Source organism: Pituophis catenifer, unplaced genomic scaffold, assembly GCF_029215685.1.
Source record: "Pituophis catenifer annectens isolate HBS135680 unplaced genomic scaffold, rPitCat1.0.hap2 SCAF_4, whole genome shotgun sequence".
Taxonomy (NCBI): Eukaryota; Metazoa; Chordata; class Lepidosauria; order Squamata; family Colubridae; genus Pituophis; species Pituophis catenifer.
In genome coordinates, this window is record NW_027256884.1 from 132,077,519 (window position 1) to 132,098,144 (window position 20,626).

Consider the following 20,626-nt stretch of genomic DNA (forward strand, 5'->3'; position numbering starts at 1 on the left):
AGGAGCAATTCCCTCAAGGCCAGAGACGGCCCAGCCTTCCTTGGCTTGCCCCGATGGACAGAAAACCTGCCTAACTTAATCCATGAAGACCAGTGGCGAGGGATTCTAGGTGGGGCGACCCTGAATCTTCTCGCAGCCCGTCTCAGGATTGCACCGGCTCTTCCTCCGGGTCTCTCTCCCCCACCCCTCCCCCGCGCTGCTTTCCATCCCATCTGCCATCGACTATAGCTCGATTTCGGCACAGCTTTTCGCCAAGTACCCCGTAATAAAATATGGACCGGATGGCACCTTCAGACGTGGGTGTCTTAAAAATGGTTTTCCATGACCTCTCATCAAATTGAGCAAATATTTGAGAGTCGAGTGCCCAAAGGATCAATAGGGGTCCTTTATTTGTCAGTATTTTTATTAATCGTTTTGGAGAAAATACTATTCAAATCTGTACATGATACAAAATCTGTACATGATACTAAAAAAAGGTATAATTGCACTCAACAATGAACTAAAGGGCCACCATTAGTGAGCTGTTGGACAGCATTACTTGGTCTGTTGTGTGGGATGTTTGGGTGGTTCCTACAATCTGCAGCTTCTCAAGATTTTGAGAAATAACCATTTCAGTTTCTTCTCCTTTATGTGATCTGCTTAGTTCTTGGTAACATATTTTAGGATTCAAGAGAATTTGGAAGGACAAAGGATTATTGGGTGGGGGGGAGGGCGCTGGAAACCAAGACAGACTAACAAGAATGGAAATGAGGGGGCCTTGGTGCTCCAAGCTTGGTTGTTTCCTTGCTGTTGATTTCATCCTGGTGGGCTTCTCATGTGAGTTTCAGTTTAGGAAAAACACAGGACAAGTGTTTTCTCGGGATGAGAGAGCAGCAAACAAAAGGCTACAATCTCTTTTATTAGGTACCAAAATACAGCGTCATCAGAAGGCGTTATTATGACTACACATCTCACATTACGTACAAGAGATGGGAAAACAATAGTAATGATGCAAAGCGGAACTTTAACTCTGGCTTTTTACAATTCTCAGATATTATTAGGCGAGAGGCCCATCTCCGTTATCTGCTTCTCAGGAATGTGATTCTCAGGAAGGAGATAAGGGATATTTTTACTTTGTATCCCAGGATGTTTATACAAGGAGATATCTTTACTTTTGCAGGCACATCCTATGTTAATAACAATGAGAGAATGAATAGGGCCCTTTATATAGTATCCATGTGAACCCGCTTTTCATTGTCTGGTTATTTCGGTGCTAAGCTCCATACAAGTGTCCAACCAGTTAAACTGGTCTATACATGTACTATGGCCACTGCATTCCCACATTTCCTCTGTTTTTGTTTTTTGCAACAGGGTTCAGCTGTGTTGTTATTATGATGTTCTCTTTATGCCTGGGAAACATGTCTATCATCATAGCAAACAAAGCAGGAATATATTGAATACTACAACATACAGAAATAAGCAAAGCAATGATCATGAGTACAGTAGACAATATGTTCTTCAGCCATCTGGTTTCTGCAAATGTTTTTAGCTCACCCATCCTTTTATTATGGTGAACAAAGTTAGTGGAAAAGTGGCCAGGAGATGTCAAGCGAGGTAGGCCATCAAGTTTCTGAGTTGTACATTTCCACAAATCACTCACACAAATTGTAAATCCACCCGAATCCAGACACCCAAGAAAACCACATGTCAGGAGTTTGTAACCTCTGAGTTATCTTGGAAGCCCTATCTTGCAAGTCCCGAGCACCTCCTCTGACCACACCTGATTTGTTCCTCCAGTTCCAGAAGGGCTTTGGTTTCACTTATCAGGACGTCCTTCCTATTGGAGGGAATAAAACCTTTGCACATTTGCAGAAGGGAGGGGAGACATTGGATGCAGCAACAAAGCAAAACAAGCAGTACAATTATAGATACAATATTTGGCATAATTGATTTCAACCAAGAATCATCCAGGAGCCATGACCAAAGAGCAGTCCAGGTGTCAATGGCGCCAGATCCATTGGATGATAAGGGATTGTTTTTTGATCAAGTTTTCCATATGTTCTATGGTGTGACTGATGTTATACTGATAATCAGATACATAGGTATAACAATGTGAGCGCATGAGGGCACAAACGCCTCCTTTAGCTAAGGCATAATATCTAAGGCATATCGGTTTTGTAAGACTACCTCTCTGATTTCAGCCAGTTCTTTATTCATTAGCTTCAGCACCTTGATAGTCTCGTTGAACATATATACTGTCCAGTTATTTAATAAATGAAGATCCCAATAGTTCATTGCCACCCGAGATTGGGCAAGATGCCTCTGGATATCTGAGTTTTTAATGAGCCACCTGGTGTCAGTGGTGGATGTGGTTTAGGAAATAGGAGTAGTGGAGTTTGTCCGATTAGCAGCTATTTGAATGTCTTTTACTGTCCCATCATGATTGAATGTAGAGGCTGCTGACATGAAGGATCATGAGATGTAGGGGCAATAGATGCAAGATCGTGACTTAATTCCAGAATCCATGATATATAATCTCCTTTATGCAATTGTTACAGAGGCCCATTGTCCTTATCCACTCCCCCCTCAGCTGGAAATGTCAATATGGGAACCTTAGGTGTTGGAGTAGACTTAGGTAGAAAGTAAGGACCTTGTGCAGAGACAATGCGTTTGTGGCAGGAGCGTTCTTACATGGTCACTTGAGAGTCCCAAAGCTAACAATGTCCAAGGCCATAAACAAATCATAGTCACTTATACGTGTGAAACAAAATTACTAGCAAAATTAGAAAAACAATTCTGCTAACATTAGTATGTGTAAGAAAGTGTTAAAATGTATATGTACAATGTGAAGGTAGTTTCCTCCTGATGAATCTTCCGCTGTGCGCAGGGGACCAACTTCCGGTGTAGTTCTGCAAAGCTGATGGTCACCACCTTGCGTTAAGAGTCTGTTGCCGGGAGGACTCAGCAAGATGTTTTTTCTCTTAAATCTCAACACCAGGGGTTTCTCCTTCTTTTTGTTGTAAATGAAATGGTCTTACGTGTCTTTTGGGGATCCAAATGATGCGATCGTTATGCTGGACAGCAGCATATCCACGGCCCCAGGTAATAAGGTCAGCAGGTCCTCTCCATGCAGGATCAGGTAGTTGGTGGAAATAGACCTTCGGTTTTAGGGCAGCTGATGGATAAGCAGAAAAATGACGGGTCGCAGCCGATGTGGGAGGCTGTCCAGTCAGGTTAAGAAAGTTCAAAGTATATAAGCAAAGATTGAGTTTGTTTTGCATGGCTGGGAGGCCGAGGCATTTTTCCTCTTTCAATTTTATAAGCCAAATTTGTGTGTGATGGACCACTTGTTACAAAAGTCTGCAAAGGCAGTACTGGTGTAGTAGATCCATTGTCAGTTATAATTTCAATTGGGCGTCCCATCGATGCAGAAATCCGAATACAATGATTTATTACATGTTTGGTTGCTTCCCCCCTTTTTGGGAATGCCAATAATAAATCCTGAATAAGTATCCAAGGAAACATGCAAATATTTCCATGGGGCAAAGGATGGGTATTGAGTTACATCCATTTGCCAAATTTCACAAGCTTTAAGTCCTCTAGATTTTACACCCATAGGGATAGAATGAGTTTGTTGACTACAGGTAGGACATTGTTGTATGATGGCAGTCACTTCAGCTGCCGTGAGACCAAATTGTTTCGCTAATGCTTTTTATTTTGATGAAAATAGGCATGACTGTCCCATGGTGTGATGGAAGATATAACCATGAGCGCAGTTGCAGCTTTGTCATTTCCCTCTTCCAATCTCTGTCTCCGCTACCTACAATATCTATAACCTTCCAATAAACAAATCTCCTTATAACACTAAACATTCAAGTCCTTCTCCCACTGCCATTCTGACTTCCAAGTCAGCCCAAATCTGTGCAAGCCAACTTTCTCTTAAACAATTCAACTCCTTCTTACATTCCCTGTAACACTGGATTCTTTGCATACCAGTCTTTATTCAAAATAGCACAATTATCTATTCACAGCCTACAATATCCAGTCAATCCTAAAAATTTCCTCAACTCTTCAGGTGTTACTTCTTTCATTAATTAAATGTCCTAAGTATTTTATCTCTCTGTCTACATATTGTAATTTCTAACTCATCTCTGTGATAATTCCTAAAAATGCAGCAGTTTATGCTGTTGACAAAGAAACAAATAAACAAACAACAGACAAACAAAGAACAAACATGCCATTTGTTAAGTATGCAAAATGCACGTAGACATAAAAACATTAAGGAGCATTTTGAGTCAATGCTCTGAAATAGAATTGGGTATGAAAGTATTTAAAACGTCAAAAATGTTCAGAAGGAAAAAAATCAAAATTGCATTCTGAGCCGTTCAGTGCTCTGCAAAGGCAGGTATCAGATATCACCCTTTCACTCCCGCCTTTCTCTGGCTCGTTCTCTGAGAGAAAAAAAAAAAATGGTTAAAAGTACAAAGTAGCCCCCCCCCCCCCTTTTCGTGCCTCTCATCTCCCAGGGAAAAAAGGGAGGGGGTGAGGGAAAGGAAAAATTTTTTTTAAAACAGACCAAGCCTCCCTTCTCCTCGGAGGGCAGGGAGAGAAAAGAAAAAAAGGTGCTTATACACAAAATTACATTTCATGCAATCCAATACACACCCATTCACATCTGTACTGCAATCAGACCTTTTGTATAATACATCCTTCATGCGAATCAGTCATTCAAATTATTTCAATGAACTAGTTTATTCCCAAAACAGTGAAAAAATTCAGGCAACAGTCACAATCACAAAAAGTGATATGGGCCCATAACCATTGCCCTGTTTTCCACAGTTTCAAGTTCAAACCCAGTCAATTTTTGCTGGCCAGCCAAGCATATCAATTCCACACACTATCATTATAGATGTACATCAACAAAATATTTTTAAACAGAAATCACTTCAAGTTGATTAGTTCAAATTATCTGAGTCTTCCCATTTAGACAGGCTCTAATTTTATTTTCTGCTAAACCCCGGGTGGGAAGAACAATAAACAATTTATTTATTTATTTATTTTTTCAGCCTGAGAAACATACTGAGAGTCAGAGATCAAATTAAAAGCTTGTTGAGAAAAAGTGTGAAAGCTAAGATAGTCGCAGACAATTAGTGTAAGATTCTTTCCAGATGTCCTTGTAAGCAGTGGCTCCTCTGGAGAAAATCATTAAGCAAGTAAACCTAGGATCTTTAGGCAAATGATATGCAATACAGCTTACATAGTCAGTTAGAGCACTCTGAAGAGATGAATCATTCCGAAGACAAAAGTAAAAGTCAGATTTTGAGATAGAAAGAATAATATTTATTAGATCAGTTCCATTTCTTCAACAGTCTGGATTACGTCCCAAGGTTATAATTTCAGCAATAGCTTAAATAAAGGGTAAAACATTTTTAGATGGTAATGAGACAAATAAAGCAATGTACCTTTTGCTGTTCTAAAACAGAATTAAATCTCCTGGCTTTTTCTTTTAGTCAATAACTCAAATAATGGACTAAGTAAATGCATAGGTAAAGAGAAATATGAGCAGTCCCAATTAATAGTACCCATTAATTGTTGCAAATTTAACTTTGGGTAACTTTAAAAGCCGGAGCAGAAAGAGATTGCACATACAGATAAGGAGCTGTATTTTCTCTGGGGCAATGTGCAATTCATTTACACATAAATCATTTTGTATTTTCAAAAAGCCAATTAGGTTGTATTTTTTGTGCTCCAATTAAAATGTCATCTATATGATGATCCTGACACACTTTAATCATATCTGCCAAATTAAGATTTTTTCCCAGCCCAACAATAGCTTTTAAGTGGTGTTGTTTTTTAGCTTTCTTCCTTTATGTTAGAGAAGGCTTGTTGACGCTTGCCAGAAACAAGCATTTTTCTGAAGGCTTGTTAAGCACATTCAGAAGAAGCTTGCAAAATTGCAGCCGGCAGACACACTGAAAGCATTTCAGCAATTTATTCTATCCATCCCCCTTTTTTTGTCTAACTGTTTCTTTAAATTCTGCTTAGTGGGGGTGTAACTGACTCCTTCAGAATGAGCTGATGTTTAATTTCATGCCGTGCGTCTGCGTGGGTGATTTAACGCGAGAGCGCAATTTGCAGTCTCTCAACAAAGTCTGAAAAGGAACTATTAACAGTGTCCTGAAGGCTTTTTATTATTTATTTATTTTTTTGTATCATTAAACACTCTATAACTAATCTCCAGAGTGCAAAAAATTTTTCAGGGCTGGGGAGGTTTGTGGAGGCATGTTCCCATCTGCTTCCACAGATTCACTTTTAAAGAGCCCTTTTATTGCCAAAAGTTTTTTAGAAGTTAAATCAAATTCTTTTCATGGGCAGGACTTTCCCGTTATCTTTTTAAAAACAATAATATTAGTCTTGGATATCTCACCAAGCTCCTCAGATACTGCGTCTGCTGCTTGGAAAGACCTCCCCCCCATACTCACGAAAGATTGTTGCCGTGTTTCAGGCTAAATCGTGGTGCACAGCCTCTTCCAGGCGGTGAGAACAGGGGTTCCAAGAAACGTATAGCCTCAGCGGGTTATCACGTCGAGACGTATCTGTTTCAGAGATCACGTCGGGGACACCAGATGTAGAATTCATCCTGGTGGGCTTCTCATGTGAGTTTCAGTTTAGGAAAAACACAGGACAAGTGTTTTCTCGGGATGAGAGAGCAGCAAACAAAAGGCTACAATCTCTTTTATTAGGTACCAAAATACAGCGTCATCAGAAGGCGTTATTATGACTACACATCTCACATTACGTACAAGAGATGGGAAAACAATAGTAATGATGCAAAGCGGAACTTTAACTCTGGCTTTTTACAATTCTCAGATATTATTAGGCGAGAGGCCCATCTCCGTTATCTGCTTCTCAGGAATGTGATTCTCAGGAAGGAGATAAGGGATATTTTTACTTTGTATCCCAGGATGTTTATACAAGGAGATATCTTTACTTTTGCAGGCACATCCTATGTTAATAACAATGAGAGAATGAATAGGGCCCTTTATATAGTATCCATGTGAACCCGCTTTTCATTGTCTGGTTATTTCGGTGCTAAGCTCCATACAAGTGTCCAACCAGTTAAACTGGTCTATACATGTACTATGGCCACTGCATTCCCACACCTTGCCGACATTTCCTGATCATAGTAGGTAACATCATCAGTGCTGGAAGGAAGGGGGGCTTGCTCTCATGTTATGCAATAGACTAGTGGCTTTCCCTGTCATTGCTGGCAGGAGCAGTCTTCGCCTGTGGAAAAGCTTAGCCTGAAAAGAGTCAGCGGGAGAGAAGAGATTGTCCTCCTCTGGGCATTTCAGAGTTTCAGGATGCCCTTTATTCCAGTGTGTAGAACACAAAACCATGGATTTAAGTTGCAGGAAGACAGATGACTGGACAGTGGAATTTCCTTTCAGGGAGGCGGGTGGGGGATTGATGGTCAAGCTGAGTCCGAGAAGGCTCGTATCTTAATTTCTGCCATGATCAGGGCTTGGACTTGACAGCTTCAACAGCCCTACCTGACCTGGGATTTGGGACAATTGCTTTATGGTGGACCAGGACAACTCCTTGTGCCAAATATTGCTGTGCGATCTGAAACATCCTTGCCCAGTCCCAAGGCTTCTAGATGGACAGAGACTGGCTGCAGTGCCCGGAGTCCAATGGGAAGCTGGCAGTTGAGGCACTTGGCAACATATTTCACACCTGAAATAGGATTCTGGGATTCTGCATTCAAAGCACTTTGCACAACACTAACCCCCCCACCCCACAACCCCAGGGTTGCATGGCTGGCAGTGGCTGGCCTTTGGGCATTGATTAGTCCCCCTGACAGAAGACCCCTCTGCCACAGTTCTCACTTGGAAAAGAGGAACCCCCTTGGGGCATGGCCCCCCATGTGCCACTGTAGCCTCCCAGTCACCCACACACTGTCCATTCCCTCTGTTGTACCCTGTCAGCGGCCTGTGCAGATTGTAGCTGATTCCAACAGTGAGGAGGCTGGTGTGGTGCTGCACCAGCAGCCTGTGCAGCTGGCGCTCGAGTCAGACAGTGAGGAGGCTGGAGAAGCTGTGGTGGCAGAGGCAGGGATTCAGCCAGGGCCTTCAGAATCTCCAGAAGCTCCTTTAAGTGAAGAGGAGGAACCTCTTCTCAATGCACAGGCACGCAGAGCTGCCAAAAGGCAGGAGTGGCTCCTCAGGAGGAGGTCTCCTCGAAAGTAAGGCTTGGGGCTAATTGGCCACTCCCTTAGCCTAGTTAAGGAGGAACACCGACTGAAGCAAGCTGTAGGGAACAACTTTAGTTCACTCTCCTTCGCATCTGGATTCTCTGCAAAATTGCTTCTGGGCTTTCTGCCAACACTAGTAAGACTAATTACTTTATCTTAGAATTCTTGTAGGCTGTTAAGACAGTTTATTAACAGCCTTTGGTTGAAAAAGACTTGAGTTATTTGAGTAAAATAAGCTTTGTATAGATTTTGTGTGTGCTGCGTTCTTTGGGGTCCATAGCTGGGATAGAACACCCTCTTCCCCATCCTGATTGCAAAGCTGGTCACCAGCACGGCCCATGCCATGGCATGCTAGCCCAGGAGGCCACGCAACAGCTGAGGGAAGTTGGGGGTCCCCCAGCCTGTGACAGGGTCCCAAGCAGGGGCAGCACAGAAGCCCTGGCCTTGCACAGCAGCATCCAGACAGGACAGATGGCATCCGTGGATCACCTGGGGGAAGCAGAGGAAGGGGGGCTTTTACCACATACCCAATATCCAGGATCCCGCTCAGCCAAGCCCGTTCCTCTTTCTATAGTTGCCATGCCCGACAGCAAGATCACAGGCTGCCCCTCCTGCCAGGGATCGGCTTCCCAAGCTTCCCCCAGGTTGCGAACTGCACCCCCCTGGCACTCACGTCATAGAGGGCAGTGCTGTTCCCTCTTTCCTGGAGCCGGTACAGGGCAGGGTTGAGGAAGCCCAGGGCAGGCAGCCCTCGCTGGAGGCGCCAGTCATTGATCAGGGCAATGATGCCCCCCACCACGGGAGTGGAGGCCTGCAATGGAGGGAAGCAGGAAGGTCACCAGGGGCCAGCAGGCTCCCCAGACCAGCAAAAAGGCAGCCGAGACTCTGGGAGAAGGCCGGCAGGGAGGGCCACATACGCACAGAGGTGCCCGAGACCCAGGGCATGGGGATGTGGTTGGTCACCACCCAGTAGTTGTCTGAGAGGGCTGCCAAATCCGGATAAGCTCTGCCTGTGCTGTTGTAGTAGCTGGCGGGGGGCAGACGAGGCGACGTGCTCAGGAAACGCTTCACAGCGGTTACCTGTGGGCAGGAAAGGGGGCAGCCTGTCAACTGCTCCTCCAGCACACTGCCTCCCTCCTGCCCCAAAAGCACCTCTGCACCAGCCCCACCATCTCTATGGGCCACTTCCCAGCCACAGTGTTGTGGTCCGCCAGCAGCCTGCGGAGCTGGCAGCGGTGTCGGACAGCAATGAGGCTGAGGAAGAACATGGACCAGTCCTGGAGGCTGGGGAAGGCCTGGATGAGGGCTCTGCATCGGAGGCAGAGATGGGGCCTGGACCATCGGGGAGTGATGTGCAGACTTTGGAGCCTCCAGAGGCTGACATAGAGAGGCAGAGGAACAGGAGAAGCCTGTTCCTAGTGCACGTATGAGAAGAGCTGCCAGAAGGCAGGAGCAGCTAAAGCAGAGAGGACGACTTGGGAGTAGGGCCAAGAGATGACTGGCCCCTCCCATAAGGCTTAAAAGACCAGCAACGGCTCTTGGAATACAACCGTTGAGAGATTTGCTTCTTGTTTGGCTGTAGTTATTTCTTCTGTTCCTGAACTGTTGCCAAGAAAAGCCTTTGGCAGTTTGCCTAATTATCTCAAGGTCAGAGATAAACTAAAGACTGGTGTTTTGAGGGCTTTGCTTTCATTTAATTTAGAATAAGCTGAGAATGAGTTAATTCTCAGCTGTTTTAATAAAATCTGTTTGTTTTTTGGAACTGTTTTGCATTTAATATCAACTACATAGGCCTGGGTCACAACATACAGCTGTTATGCTTTGCAACCAAGGACTTCTCGCTGCTACTGCTGGGAGGGTGGGGAGGTGGGGCGGCAAAGCCTCTTGGCTTACCTGGTAGTCGGGCATAGGGAAGACATTGCTGAACCCGCCTCCACTGATGTAGTCTGCCACCTCAGTGCCCACCAGGAAGGGATGCTGGAAGGCTGTGCCCCCAACGGTTGTCACATAAGGGCTGCAAAGCAGGTGAAACATTGGGTCCAAAGCAGGTGAAGCACTGGACCGCCTCCAGCTGCCCATCTCACCTGAGGCAGGAAGGGGACAGGAGCCCACCCGATGGAAGTGGGCACCAGAGATGGACGGCTGCACGACAGGCACTTGTGGGTTCCGGGACAAGGGCAGGCAAGAACCAGGCAGATCAAACTCATACTGCCCACCCCATCACTTCAGAGGAAACGGGTTGGATGCACAAAAGGTCCGAAGAGCCCCAGGGCCCTTCTCCTCACCTGGAGGCTGGGAAGCTGGGCCGGAAGAGATGCTTCCCCTCCGAAACTGCTCGGCAGCCGGCCCCAGAGTCACCTAAGGGAGGGGGTCAAAAGTGGTTGGAAAGCAGGGTGTAAGGGGAGGGGGGAGGTAGAGTCTGCCATCAATCCAACAGCCTCCTCAAGGGTGGAGCCCCCACCCCCAGCCAGTCTGGAACCCAGGCCAACCGGCAGGGCCGGGTGTTCAGGCTCTTACTGAAGGAAAGGAGGTTGGGGCAGACCTTACCCAGGAGGGCAGGCTGTGCCAAAGGGCAGAAGGCTCTTCTTCTGGATCCCGATAGTCGGAGTTCTTTGACCAATGGGATCCAAAGTAGCCCTTCTCTGCCAGCACAAGTATGAGGGCTTGTCCTAGCAGGATGAGGCGGTTCATCAGGTAGCCTGGACAGATGTGCCACTGAGGGCTTCAAAGGTCAGAAGCAACCGCCTGGAACCGCCTTGAGCTGCACTCAGAAGCAGAGTGGGAACCGGTGCAGTTCCTGGAGCAGAGGTGTAATATGGGCCATCCTACAGGCCCCAAAGATTGTTCTCACTGTTGTACTTTGCGACAGCTGAAGCTTGCCAATGGATTTCAAGGGTAGCCCCATGTACAGCGCATTGCAGGAGTCCAGAAAAGAAATTACCAGGGCTTGAGTAACTGAGCTCAGGAAGTCCTGACCCAGAAAAGGCCTCAGCTAATGCCCAAACTGGAGCTGTGCAAAAGCTCTCCTGGTCACGACCATCACTTGATCTTCAAGCAGGAGACGCATGTCCAGAAGAACCCCGAGTTGCAAATTGGGTCTGGACGGGTTAGTGCAACCCCGTCCATGGCTAAGGATGACAAACAGATCCTGAAGTTCTGTGTACCCCAAACCACTCAGTCTTGCCAGGGTTGTGTGGAAGTCTGTTGCCCTCCTTGCAGGTCCCCACAGCCTCCAGGCATTGTGAGAGGGCACAAACCGCATCACTCAGGTCTCCAATGTTTAGAGATGCAGAGCGGAGTCTCATCAGCCTATCTCAACCCCAGGTGATGGATGGTCTCATCCAACAGCCTCGTACAGATGTTGAGCAGGTCAGGAGAGAGTACCGGGCCCCATGGGACACTACAAGTGAGAGGTCAGAGGGCTGGACCTCGCACTTCCTATCAACACCAATTGGGATCGACCTTGGAGAAAGGAGCTGATACTGGCGCAAAACTCTCTGGCCAGCCCCAACTCACATAGTTGGCCCAAAAGGATACCATGGTCAACAGTACTGAAGGCCCCTGAGTCAAGTCAAGGTCACTGCCTGACCCCACTCCCACCAGAGATCGTCCATGAGTGCGACCAAAGCGGTCTCTGTCCTATAGCTGGGCCTGAATCCTGGCTGAAAGGGGTCCAGGAAATCTGTTTCATCCAGGACCCCTGGAGCTGCCAAGCAGCCACCTTTTCCACTGCCTTCCTCAAAAAGAAAGATGGGAGACTGGGTGGAAGTTGTCCAGGCAGGCGGGATTGAATGATGGCTTTTTAAGAAGGACAAACCAGGATCGAGGAAGTGGGGGAGAAGGGGCCCTGCCAGAAGCTCTCCCCTGGTCAGGGCCTGCCACCCACTTCTTGCCTTGGCACGGCTGCCCTGGCTGCCCTGCTTGCCGGCCTCCAGTGGCATCTGTGCATGGGACTAGTGACCCTTTGCTCTCAACCTCGGAGGGGGTGGGCTGCACGTACCTGAGGCAAAGAGGATGCTCATGCCGCGGGCGGCGGCCTTCATGAACTCTGTGTTTACCCGCTTCATATAGGCCTGAGAGAGGCTGTCCTCATCGTCCCCATAGCTGACTGTGTGGACCCACGGCAGCCCACTGGTGTTGCTGAGCAGAAGCAGCCACTGCAGGAAGGGCTCTTGGCTCTCGTGACGACCTGGCAAGAGGAGGTGGTGGAGGAGCCACCTTTCGGCCAGGCAACCCGCCCCAACTCCACAAAGCCCTTTCCCCACAGCCTCTGTCCCCCTCGGGACCCTGCACACAGGTGAGCCCAAACAGACCAGACCCCCGCTGCACCTTCTCTGGCCGGCCCACCCCCCCAGCAGCAGTGGCAGGAGACCCGGCCACCATCATCTGGCAGGTGCTCACTGGTATTCCCAGCTGGGCAACAGAGCCATACCTGGTCGAGGACAGGAGAGAATACCTGCATTGCTGAAGACCCAGGTGGAAATGTTGGCACCCATGCTCATGAGGTACTCCACGTCCAGGCTGGCCTCCAAGCCAGCTGAGCCAGAGCCCTGGGGCCCAATGACTTGGTCAACCCGGGAGTGGTGGGGGAACGTGCTGCCGAAGAGTTGCATGAACTCAGCCAAGTCAGCCTGGTGGAAATATTGCTCCAGGAACTGGCAGGGAAGAAACCATAGAGCTCAGAGGCTGCCCTCCAGCAGAGCCGAGATGAGCACGCCGGGCACGGAGACAGCCAAGCCTGGTCTGAGATGAGCCTGCCAGCCCTCTGCCCTCCAAATGCCAAGCAGAAGGGCTGGGCCCCTACCTGGGCGCAGGCCTGGCTGTTGTGCGAGAAGTTGCCCGCATCCACGTGGGTCAGGTTGTATCGCTGGCGGAGCACAGCTGGTGTCACGCCCAGATGGAAACTGGACCGCCCATCCCCTCCTGGTGGTGACTTCTCTGCAGCCCAGGCCCGGCTCACCACCTTCCGTTCGGCTGGGAAACGGTGCAGCCCCCCCACTTAGAAGGGGCAAAAAGAGAAAGGGAGGTCATTGTCATCTACAGCAGATGAGGCCCGCCCAGCAAAAGATCAGGAGACTTGGCCGCCTCAGTCCCTCCCCACCAAAGCCCCCCTACCAAAATCCACGTGGTCCGCTAGCTCCTGATCAAGCAGGTAAGGCAGAGGGGACCTTATGACCCTGCGAGCATCCTTTGCATAACGGTGGAACTGAGCTCCTGGGAGCAGCCGCTCAGCAGTGCTGCAGACAGAAATCCAGAGCTCAGCCATGGCCCCCCTCCCCCTATCTTTTTGCAGGCCGGTCAGCCGACCTCCCCAGACATGGCCCAACTCACCTGGCTGGCACCAAGCACTGCAGGAAGTCCAGGGTGCTGACTCTCTGGCAGTCCCGAACCCCATGAGCCGCCAGCCACTTGTCCACGCTGCGCAGCGTCAGAAGAGAGGGGGAGACGAAGGTGCGCACTTCTTCCAGGGAGAGGAAGTGCCCTGGGGAAAGGGTTGGGAGAAGGGACAGACCTTCAGGGGGTGGTCCTGTCCATCAGGACCCACAGAAGGTTTGGGAGGGGGCTGGTTGTGCTGCGCTCCTCTGCTCCTCATCCTCCCCTCCAGGGAGCTCTTCCAGGTGACCAGTCACCGTAGGGCAGCAGAGACCAGTGCCCCCTGTGGAAGGGCTTATCCAAGGCTGATCTGGCCTCTAAAATCCCCACCGTCCCTCCCACCCCCTTGCAGAAAGAACCCCCAATGACCCCATCCCCAGGAAAGAAGAGGCGTAGACGGCGGCTGGGTGGTCGAGCCTCCTCAACTAGACCTTCCCTCCCGCCTCTAGGATCCCCGGCTATCGGGCTGGAAGGCGGACCTGGGCCCCCCAAAATGGGGGGGGGGGTAGAGCCGGTACCGTAGTCGGGCGAGTCGGGCGAGGAGACATGGCGCACCAGCTCGCTCAGCCGCTCCACGTTCCGCTGCCGAAGCGCAAAAGTCAGGCTCAGCTGCTCGGCGGGGGCCACGCGGCCCAGAGAGGTCCACCCGTCAGGGATCCTGGGAGGAGACAGAGGCGGTCACGGGCCGGGAAGGATCTAGTCCCGGTGTGACCGGACCGGCCTGATGTTCCGGGCCGTCAAAGCCCACAGACCCACCCAGCTTCACCCTCGAGCTTCTCGCCCACCGGAAGGGCTGGTCCGGCTCCGGAGGCCGGGCGGTGGCTGCGCTGGAGCGGAGGAAGGCTGGCGAGAGCAGCAGCAGCAGCAGCAGCGGCGGCGGCGGCGGCAAGTGGGATCGCCCGGACGGGGCGGGACTGGGCGGCGGAGGGGGATCCAGCGTCCGCCCCCTCCGGCCGGCCGCCGCTCTCGCTTCTTCCCGGAGCTCCGACCGCGCCATCCCCACCGGAGCTGCTCAGAGTCAGGCGCCAGCGGTCAGCTGACAGAGGGGGAGGGGCGGAGATTGGCGGCCCTTTGCGCGTGCTCGGAGGCTGCGCCGAGGCTCCGGCTCCTGCCGTCGGCTGGCGCTGGCGCTGGGGCTTGCGGCGAGGCGCGTGTTTTTGGAGAGCCGTCGGGGCGGCTCCTTCTCCGCTTCTGGAGCGATCGCTCGGCCGGGACTCTCCTTCCGCAGTTGCGGTTCTCCCCTTCGGACAGCAGCGGCGATGGAGTCCCCCGCGTCCCGCCTTCGTTACCGCGCACTTCTGGCCTTCCGGCGGGGGGTGGGGTGGGGGTATGGGGTGCAAATTCATTCCAGGGAAGAGCGAGCCCGAAGCTCCGCTGCAGCGCTCGGGGAACCGCGGGCGGGGGCCGGAGAAAGTGGGTAGGGTGGTCCTGGGAGGATCGGCGCCTCCCTCGGCGGCTCCTGCGTAGGGCTGCGATGGCGTGGCGGCCTGGCTCGGGACTGCCGGTCACCAAGCCGACCTCCCACGCCTTGTCTAGCTCCTCTCCGTTGAGCTTCTCCACAAAGCGGGAGCTTCATTTATTCCTAGGGTTCACTTCCATCCGCAGCCCAGCTACAAAATACAGAATACCTTGGAGGTCATCTATTCTAGTCCAATTCCCTGCTCGAGCAGGAGACCCTCTACCAATCTGGAGAAATAGCTGTCCAGTCTCTTGTAGAAAACCTCCAGCGCTGGAGCACCCGCAACTTCTGGAGACAAGAAGTTCCACTGGTTAATTGATCTCACTGTCAGGAAATTCCTCCTTAATTCTCGGTTTGTGCCTCTGGGCAGAGGACAGGCTCGTGAAATGGAGCAGGAGCTGTTGTCTGGCCCACCTCCCTGAACCTTGGGGGGAGGGGCAATTGTCCCTCTGCAGCAGACTGGATCTGTGGGGGGCTCTTTCCCTGAAGAGGTTGCCTGGGCCTCTGGGGGGGCTCTTCCAGCTGGCCCATTTTTAGCCCTGATTGAGGATGAGGACACCGTTTATACCAGATGAGAACCCATGACAAAAAGAGAGAAACCAAGTCAACGGTCTGAGAGCCACTTTGGTTTCGTGGTTAAAGCCCCAGGTTAGAGCAGGAGGCCATGAGTTCAAGTCCTGCCTTAAGCATGAAAGCCAGCTGGGTGACTGGCCAGTCTTCGGCCCACCTCACAGGATTGTTGTAGGAGAAAAAGGAGAGGGTGGATATTTTTGCTGCCTTGAGTTATTTGTAAAAATAATAAAGGCAGGATAGGAAAAAGAAAAAACAGGGAAAGGAGTATTTGCGCTCTGCGAATGTGTGTCTCTGTGTGAGAGAAATGCAGCCAAATATCAAAGGCTGTAATGGAGTAATGAATCTTGTAAGGCAGTCTCTGAGGCTGGAAAACTGGGGAGCTGGCCTGCCTGAACTGTTGCAACAGCTGTTTTGGCGGGGGTGGGGGGGGCAGACAGAGGGAAGTCGAAAGGAAGAGCAATTGGGAGGAGCGTCTCTGGGCATCTCCTTCACCCAGGACAAGGCATTCGGGTGCGTGAAGGAAAGCAACTTTGCAACATCGCTATTTCCCTGTTCTAGAAGAGCTTGCCAGGAAGCTGCAACATTTTCTGTTTTTCTTTGTGATTGCGGTCAGGGTTGCTATTAATGCGCAGAAGTTTAATCATGGACTCCCAAGACTGGAGGTATCCTTGAGGCCATCAAGTCCAACCCTCTGCTTGGGGCAGAAATGATAACTGAAAAACACCTGCAGAGGGAGGCTGTTGATGCTTGACTGCGGTATCCCCATGAAGGGAAACGGTCTGCTTTAAGTCAGGGCTTCTGTTAAGTTACTCCTGCAGTCAGAAACCTTTTGATCACACGGAGTTGACATCTGCTTTCCTGGAACTTCAGAGACATGTCCTGCTCCCTTAAATTCTCTTTGCAGAGCTTAATTTCTAAGCCTCACTGCTCTCTCCCTCCATCCCAGTTGGTCTGAATCATTGCTAAAGTGCTGCGTCCAGATCTCCAGATTGATTTGGCTGAAATAGCTCTTTTGGTTCCTGAGATTTGAAGGTTATATGCAGCCTAGTATTTCCCTTGCCTTTTGGGCATCCCAATCACATCGGAGACTCATTACTCTGTCATTAGCTCCTCTTCCAAGGTCTTTTCCACAAGCAATATTGCCCAACCAAGCTAATATTTATGTTTTTGGATGTTTGCACCTGATCGGCTCTTATTTTCAGCCAAGTCCACCGGTTTTGAATATTGTTCCTCTCTTGCGAGGACCCAAGGGTGCTTTTTCAAGAAGCAATTGGACTTCCTGGTTTTTCTTTGAAGGTGTTTCGCTCAGGGGTGAAATCTGAACCAGTTCGCTGGCTGCGCATGCATGCTACGTGCCAAATGTGCACTGCGCACCAAACGCGCTCCGCACATGCGCAGTACGCACCGAAAGGAGGCTTGGGAAGGTAAGTAGGACAGCGAGGGGAAGGGATCAGCTGTGGCACGTGATTTAGCTTTGGTAGAAAGCAGGAAATCCTGCTTTCTAGCAAAGCTAAACTGCGCAGCACAGCTAATCATCAGAAATTGTGGGAATGCAGTGGCCATAGTACAAGTATAGACCAGTTTAACTGGTTGGACACTTGTATGGAGCTTAGCATCGAAATAATCAAACTATGAAAAGCGGGTTCATATGGATACTCTCTGAAGGGCCCTATTCATTCTCTCTTTGTTTATAACATAGGACGTGCCTGCAAAAGTAAAGATATCTCCTTGTATAAACATCCTGGGATACAAAGTAAAGATATCTCCTTGTATAAACATCCTGGGATACAAAGTAAAAATATCTCTTATCTCTTTGTAAACACATTCCTGAGAATCAGATAACAGAGATGGGCCTCTCGCCTGGTAGTATCTGATACCAAGCAGCCAGAGTTAGGTTTTGCTTTGTATCTTTACCATTGTTTCCCTATCTCTTGTGTGTAATATGAGATGTGTGGCCATAATAACGCCTTCTGATGACGCTGTATTTGGGTAACTAATAAAAGAGATTGTAGCTCTTTGTTTGCTGCTCTCTCATCCCGAGAAAACGCTTGTCCTGTGTTTTTTCTAATCTGGACCATACATGAGGAGCCCGCCAGGATGAATTCAACATCTGGTGTCCCCGACGTGATTCATGGATCGAGCACGTCTCTTGGCACCCTCATACTCATTCGGCTGGAAGAGCCTCTGCAAACCAGGGCCGGTCGTCTGCGAACGAAGCACCCTCCCATAAATCGTGAGTATGGGGGCAGAATTCTCTAGTTCTCCCAGGTTACGTACCTCCACAAACTTAGAGAATTGGCCAAGTCCTCAATTATTGTTTTAAAAAGATAACGGGAAAGTCCTGCCCATGAAAAGAATTTGATCTACCTTCTAAAATACTTTTGGCAATAAAAGGGCTCTTTAAAAGTGAATCTGTGGAAGCAGATGGGAACATGCCTCCACAAACCTCCCCAGCCCTGAAAAATTTTTTGCACTCTGGAGATTAGTTATAGAGTGTTTTATGATACATTAAAAATAAATAAATAAAAAAGCCTTCAGGACACTGTTAATAGTTCCTTTTCAGACTTTGTTGAGAGATTGCTCTCACGTTAAATCACCCACACAGACGCACGGCATGAAATTAAACATCAGCTCATTCTGAAGGAGTCAGTCACACCCCCACTAAGCAGAATTTAAAGAAACAGTAAGAAAAAAAAAGGGGGGGATGGATAGAATAAATTGCTGAAATGCTTTCAGTGTGTCTGCCGGCTGCAATTTTGCAAGCTTCTTCTGAATGTGCTTAACAAGCCTTCAGAGAAATGCTTGTCTCTGGCAAGCGTCAACAAAAGCTCCGGCTTTTAAAGTTACCCAAAGTTAAATTTGCAACAATTACTGGGTACTATTAATTGGGACTGCTCATATTTCTCTTTACCTATGCATTTACTTAGTCCATTATTTGAGTTATTGACTAAAAGAAAAAGCCAGGAGATTTAATTCTGTTTTAGAACAGCAAAAGGTACATTGCTTTATTTGTCTTATTACCATCTAAAAATGTTTTACCCTTTATTTAAGCTATTGCTGAAATTATAACCTTGGGACGTAATCCAGACTGTCGAAGAAATGGAACTGATCTAATAAATGTTATTCTTTCTATCTCAAAATCTGACTTTTACTTTTGTCTTCGGAATCATTCATCTCTTCAGTGTGCTCTAACTGACTATGTAAGCTGTATTTCATATCATTTGCCTAAAGATCCTAGGTTTACTTGCTTAATGATTTTCTCCAGAGGAGCCATTGCTTACAAGGATACTCATGACGACGTCTGGAAAGAATCTTAACACTAATTGTCTGCGACTATCTTAGCTTTCACACTTTTTCTCAACAAGCTTTTAATTTGATCTCTGACTCTCAGTATGTTTCTCAGGCTGAAAAAATAAATAAATTGTTTATTGTTCTTCCCACCCGGGGTTTAGCAGGAAATAAAATTAGAGCCTGTCTAAATGGGAAGACTCAGATAATTTGAACTAATCAACTTGAAGTGATTTCTGTTTAAAAATATTTTGTTGATGTACATCTATAATGATAGTGTGTGGAATTGATATGCTTGGCTGGCCAGCAAAAATTGACTGGGTTTGAACTTGAAACTGTGGAAAACCGGGCAATGGTTATGGGCCCATATCACCTTTTGTGATTATGACTGTTGCCTGAATTTTTTCACTGTTTTGGGAATAAACTAGTTCATTGAAATAATTTGAATGACTGATTCGCATGAAGGATGTATTATACAAAAGGTCTGATTGCAGTACAGATGTGAATGGGTGTGTATTGGATTGCATGAAATGTAATTTTGTGTATAAGCACTTTTTTTTTCTTTTCTCTCCCTGCCCTCCGAGGAGAAGGGAGGCTTGGTCTGTTTTAAAAATTTTTTCCTTTCCCTCACCCCCTCCCTTTTTTTCCCTGGGAGATGAGAGGCACGAAAAGGGGGGGGGGGGCTACTTTGTACTTTTAACCATTTTTTTTTCTCTCAGAGAACCAGCCAGAGAAAGGCGGGAGTGAAAGGGTGATATCTGATACCTGCCTTTGCAGAGCACTGAACGGCTCAGAATGCAATTTTGATTTTTTCCTTCTGAACATTTTTGACATTTTAAATACTTTCATACCCAATTCTATTTCAGAGCATTGACTCAAAATGCTCCTTAATGTTTTATGTCTACGTGCATTTTGCATACTTAACAAATGGCATGTTTGTTCTTTGTTTGTCTGTTGTTTGTTTATTTGTTTTTTTGTTTGTCAGCAGCAAAAACTGCTGCCATTTTTAGGAATTATCACAGAGATGAGTTAGAAATTACAATATGTAGACAGAGAGATAAAATACTTAGGACATTTAATTAATGAAAGAAAATAACACCTGAAGAGTTGAGGAAATTTTTAGGATTGACTGGATATTGTAGGCTGTGAATAGATAATTGTGTTATTTTGAATAAAGACTGGTATGCAAAGAACCCAGTGTTACAGGGAATGTAAGAGAGAGTTAGTGAAGGAAAGCAGAAAGTTGAGTTTGGAAGTATGCTTGTTTACAAGGAGATTTAGAAGGACAATCAGATATTGGTGCAGAGAAGGAGTTGAATTGTTTAAGAGAAAGTTGGTTTGCACAGACGGGCTGGCTTGGAAGTCAGAATGGCAGTGGGAGAAGGACTTGAATGTTTAGTGTTATAAGGAGATTTGTTTATTGGAAGGTTATAGATATTGTGGGTAACGGAGACAGAGATTGGAAGAGGGAAATGACAAAGCTGCAACTGCGCTCATGGTTATATCTTCCATCACACCATGGGACAGTCATGCCTATTTTCATCAAAATAAAAAGCATTAGCGAAACAATTTGGTCTCATGGCAGCTGAAGTGACTGCCATCATACAACAATGTCCTACCTGTAGTCAACAAGCTCATTCTATCCCTATGGGTGTTACCCTAGAGGACTAAAAGCTTGTGAAATTTGGCAAATGGATGTG

The 20,626-nt window shown here is 47.9% G+C and overlaps 1 protein-coding gene across 1 annotated transcript; it reads right to left on the reverse strand.

Moving 5' to 3' along the window:
• Positions 1-385: 385 nt before the first annotated feature.
• On the reverse strand, positions 386-14,612 carry TPP1 (tripeptidyl peptidase 1). The gene is made up of 13 exons (XM_070943105.1): positions 14,392-14,612; positions 14,125-14,264; positions 13,565-13,715; positions 13,349-13,470; positions 13,038-13,231; positions 12,690-12,888; positions 12,234-12,422; positions 10,519-10,591; positions 10,127-10,247; positions 9,155-9,313; positions 8,907-9,044; positions 7,143-8,722; positions 386-782 (listed from the first exon to the last, which is right to left on the reverse strand). The coding sequence occupies exons 1-12, from the start codon at positions 14,601-14,603 to the stop codon at positions 8,585-8,587; spliced, it is 1,836 nt and encodes a 611-aa protein (XP_070799206.1). The 5' UTR covers positions 14,604-14,612; the 3' UTR covers positions 386-782; positions 7,143-8,584.
• Positions 14,613-20,626: the final 6,014 nt, after the last annotated feature.

Coding starts and splice junctions, on each gene's coding strand:
- TPP1 (XM_070943105.1), bottom strand. CDS start 14,603: ATGGCGCGGTCGGAGCTCCGGGAAGAAGCGAGAGCGGCGGCCGGCCGG. Junction 13,471..13,564: donor CAGTGCTTGGTGCCAGCCAG/GTGAGTTGGGCC, acceptor TTCTGTCTGCAG/CACTGCTGAGCGGCTGCTCC. Junction 12,423..12,689: donor CTGGGTCTTCAGCAATGCAG/GTATTCTCTCCT, acceptor TCCTCTTGCCAG/GTCGTCACGAGAGCCAAGAG.